At 44.4% G+C, this 4,276-nt stretch overlaps 1 protein-coding gene across 1 annotated transcript; it reads left to right on the top strand.

Annotated features, from left to right (window-relative positions):
• Positions 1 to 245: 245 nt before the first annotated feature.
• kcna10a (potassium voltage-gated channel, shaker-related subfamily, member 10a) lies at positions 246 to 1,979 on the top strand (the record flags this gene model as incomplete). Its single annotated transcript, XM_084068722.1, has 1 exon — positions 246 to 1,979. The coding sequence occupies one exon, from the start codon at positions 246 to 248 to the stop codon at positions 1,977 to 1,979; it is 1,734 nt and encodes a 577-aa protein (XP_083924848.1).
• Positions 1,980 to 4,276: the final 2,297 nt, after the last annotated feature.

Below are 4,276 nucleotides of genomic sequence, written 5' to 3' on the forward strand. Positions count from 1 at the left end.
TCTCTCTCTCTCTCTCTCTCTCTCTCTCTCTCTGCCTCTCACTTTACAGGTGCTGGAGGACAACAAGAGGGTGTGAACAGTCAGTGGGGCTGTGGTGTTGTCCCGCTGAGGCCTGCCGAAGGCTGGATCCACTAAACCCCGAATACCGAGCCATAGATCCCCACCCCATCCGTGCGTCTGTGTGTTTGTGGGCGTCTTAGCCGAGGGGCCCGGGGGGCCTAGCTCTGGCATACTTGACCACGGCCATGGAGGTGGCCCTCGTTGACTTTGAGAGCCTCATGGCCGAGGTGGACAGCAGTCAGGAGTACGAGGTGGACAACTATCCTGACGAGACCACGGCTCTCACTCTGGAGATGCCGCCGGAGCACGTCGACTTCCCCTCAAAAAACAACAACCACCTCCAAGTCCCTCAGGTCGCCCACTGCCCATTCCCCCCCAATTCCCCCGTGCCCTCCTGCATGTGGGAGTCGGTGTCGCCCTCGCACACACTGACCGTGCCCCAGGTCCCTCTGATGCAGACGTCCCCGTGCAGACGGGGGCGCAATAGCTGCGAGAGTATAATTACCAACTGGAAGTTGCTGCTGGGCAGCGAGGGAACCAAGGAGAGCGAGGCGATCTTCAACCGACTGGCTAAGGAATGTTGCGAGGACCTGTTTGTGGATAAACGAGGGCTGGACGACGGCGATCAAAAAGTCATCATAAACATTGCCGGTCTGCGCTTTGAGACGCAGCTCAAAACGTTGGAGCTGTTTCCGGAGACGCTCCTGGGAGACCCTAGGAAGAGAATGATCTACTTTGACCCAATGAGGAACGAGTATTTCTTCGATCGGAACCGACCCAGCTTCGATGGGATCTTGTATTACTACCAGTCGGGAGGCAAGATCAGACGTCCGGCTAATGTTCCGCTGGACGTGTTTTCGGACGAAATTGTGTTCTACCAGTTGGGGTCAGAGGCCATGGAGCAGTTCAGGGAGGAGGAGGGCTTCATCAAAGAAGTTGACATTCCTCTGCCTACAAATGAGATCTACAAGCAGTTTTGGCTGCTGTTTGAGTATCCAGAAAGCTCCAACGCGGCACGTTGCGTAGCCCTGGTGTCCGTGTTTGTCATCGTGATCTCCATCTGCATCTTCTGCATGGAGACGCTGCCAGAGTTCCGGGAAGAATTCGAACAAATCCCCTCTTTCAACCAGTCCGGAATTTACAGTCCGCCGCGCAGGCGCAAGCCCACGCCCTTCACGGACCCCTTCTTCCTCCTCGAGACCGCCTGCATCGTGTGGTTCTTCTTTGAGCTCGTGGTGCGTTTTTGCTGCTGTCCGAGCAAAAGGGAATTCTTTCACAATCTCATGAACATCATCGACGTCGTGTCCATAATCCCCTACTTTGTAACGGTGATTACGGAAATGGTGTCGACACCGGAGGAGAACTCCACTCAGAACATGTCTCTGGCCATCCTGCGGATCATCCGTCTGGTCCGGGTGTTCCGTATCTTCAAGCTCTCGCGTCACTCCAAGGGTCTCCAGATCCTGGGACAGACTCTGAAGGCCAGCATGCGCGAGCTGGGCCTGCTCATCTTCTTCCTCTTCATCGGAGTCATCCTCTTCTCCAGCGCAATCTACTTTGCGGAGGTAGACGAGCCCACCACGCAGTTTGTCAGCATACCCGACGGCTTCTGGTGGGCCGTGGTGACGATGACCACCGTGGGCTACGGGGACATGTGCCCCGTCACCATGGGGGGTAAGATGGTGGGCACCCTGTGCGCCATCGCCGGCGTGCTCACCATCGCCCTGCCTGTTCCCGTCATCGTCTCAAACTTCAACTACTTCTACCACAGAGAGACCGAGCAGGAGGATAAGCCTCCCATGCCGGACGCTGTTGAACAGGCCACAAAGACAGACACGGACCAGCAGAAGCGCGAAAGCGACCCCTCTCTCAATAAGGCCAACGGCACCTGGCAGAATGACAATAGGAAATCGGTGTGACTCAGACACAAAGAGGGAGAAAGACACTCACTGGGAGCAGAACTGCACTTTAAAACAAAGGAATTATTAATGGCAACATTTTAAACCACAAGGAATACATGGCTTGTAAATGGATAGTGTGCGTGGAGGAAACACACTGTTATGACTTTCTTTATTAATTACAGGATTAATGATGTGCAGCTTATACATAATGAATAATAATGTTTTTTTTTAAGACATACAGGCCGGAACACACTTACCTCGTTTGTGACTAATATTGAGGTCAAACACAATGTAAGAATTACATGTATATACAGACTACAGGGTACATAATTCAGTATGTGTTCTATTTCATGTTGACATATATTTCAAGTATACGGTGGAACAAATATTCAGTTACACATATTAGAACTAGAATGGAACTCTTCAATCTTAATGTTATATTTTTCAGCAATGTGTTTGTGAATGTATGTGTAAATATCTTGGTGAATGGATTACTTGATTTCTAGGATAATAGATCTGTTGAATTTCATTTACAGTATCATTTTTCTGTTATGGTTATTTATTCTCAATAAGTAGCATATCTAGAAAGGCTTAATTGCACTCCAGAGTGCCTTAATTTATGTGATTGGAATTTTGCCATATATTATCCAATTATGTATATCACATATACATATGTTCAGTATATCTACATTTATAATATAATTTCTACTTCGTTGGGAATATGGAATTTACAGTGGATATTTCTACACTCAGACTGAAATGTTTCAGAATATAAATAAGTTATGTTATCTTGAGTGACATCATAAGAATGAGGATGGAAACCAAAGACAGTTGTAGATTCAATGTAGAAAAGGGAATTATAACGTAAGCATACAAGGCTTATTACAGGCCAATATGTTCTGAGATCTACAAGGAATAAGGTGTAATAATAATTCCATATTTCAATAGATTTGAATACAATCTTATTTCCATATCAGGAGATAAATCAGGAACTGCTGGGAATGTTGATCTGGTGATATCATTTACAGTAAATTAAAACTGAACTGATCTGAAAACTAATTTATAATATTGTTGCTGTCGGGCATAAACCTTGTGTCTCCATATTTCAACTTGTTATGTTTTTTTAGTAAATCAATGTCCTACCTTGTCATACTAGAGTGTCACACAACAGTAGCCGACGTGACGCAACGCAACCCGTTGTCAGCTTGTAGATTGGTTATTTTTGCTATTTTTTTTTTGTTTTAAAATTAAAGTGGTTAAAGGATGACTTCACCCATCATCTTCTTATAATTGGTCTTCACTAATACTCATTATAATATGGCACCATTTTTGTCTACTTACTCTGTGTCTCAGAGGAGGGCTGTGGACAGTTCGGAAACCCGCCTACCAGTGACATCATCGACGGGAAATCCAAGCTAATAGAAACTGCTGGCTTTCTATTCCTGGAAAGTTAGCATGCTATAACCGTTAACGGAAGCTATTGTTCTCACGTTGATTTAAAAAAAAAACATATCATTATGAGCATTAGAGAGGACCAATATGAAGATAAGGTTGAACATGGTTGAAGTCGTCCTTTAAGTCTCTATGGATTTTATAAATATTAACCATTGAAAAGTAAACAAGAGCTCGTGACTGATTAATAACTGCACTGGATCCATTACAACACAGGTTGTTTTTTCCATTGACTGAAAAGTAACCGTTTTGGACATGCAATGTGTCACTGCACAACTGTACTACTCTACTGGAATTATTTTTTGTGATCGAGTGAGACAGAGAGAGTGAAACAGTACAAATCAGGCTTTAGAGTAGGCCTATGTGGTGCTCATAATCACTTTCATGGTGGTTATGGTGACATGATATGTCATTTGTTAATGATATAATAAAAAAAAAAATACTCCCTATATTATCTAACTTTTTGGGGTCACTACAGCCATTCGTCACTGTCGGGTGGAAAACTGTAACGGTCCAAAACTAACTTTTCAGGAAATGGAACAACAATTTCTTTCCAGAAATAGTGAAAATAGCCAAGCTTGACATAATATGTCAACTTCTCTCCCATCTCCATATTAAGTAGATAGGAGGTTTCTGCCCGACAACAACGCATTGCTATGAATCTTGAAAGGGAATGGTACAGAAGACCAGTGAAGAATATTATCACTGCCGGATGTACTGTACTCTACGTTACAAAACGTTACTTTCGAGGAAATGAAAAAAAAAACAATTTATTTTTTCAAACATTTTCAAAAATACAGAAAATAGCAGATCTACAAGCTCACAGTGAGTCGTAATGCAATGTGTTGCATTATGGCTATTAC

The sequence above is a fragment of the Gymnoscopelus microlampas genome (genome assembly GCF_963454915.1).
Source record: "Gymnoscopelus microlampas genome assembly, chromosome: 10".
Lineage (NCBI taxonomy): Eukaryota > Metazoa > Chordata > Actinopteri > Myctophiformes > Myctophidae > Gymnoscopelus > Gymnoscopelus microlampas.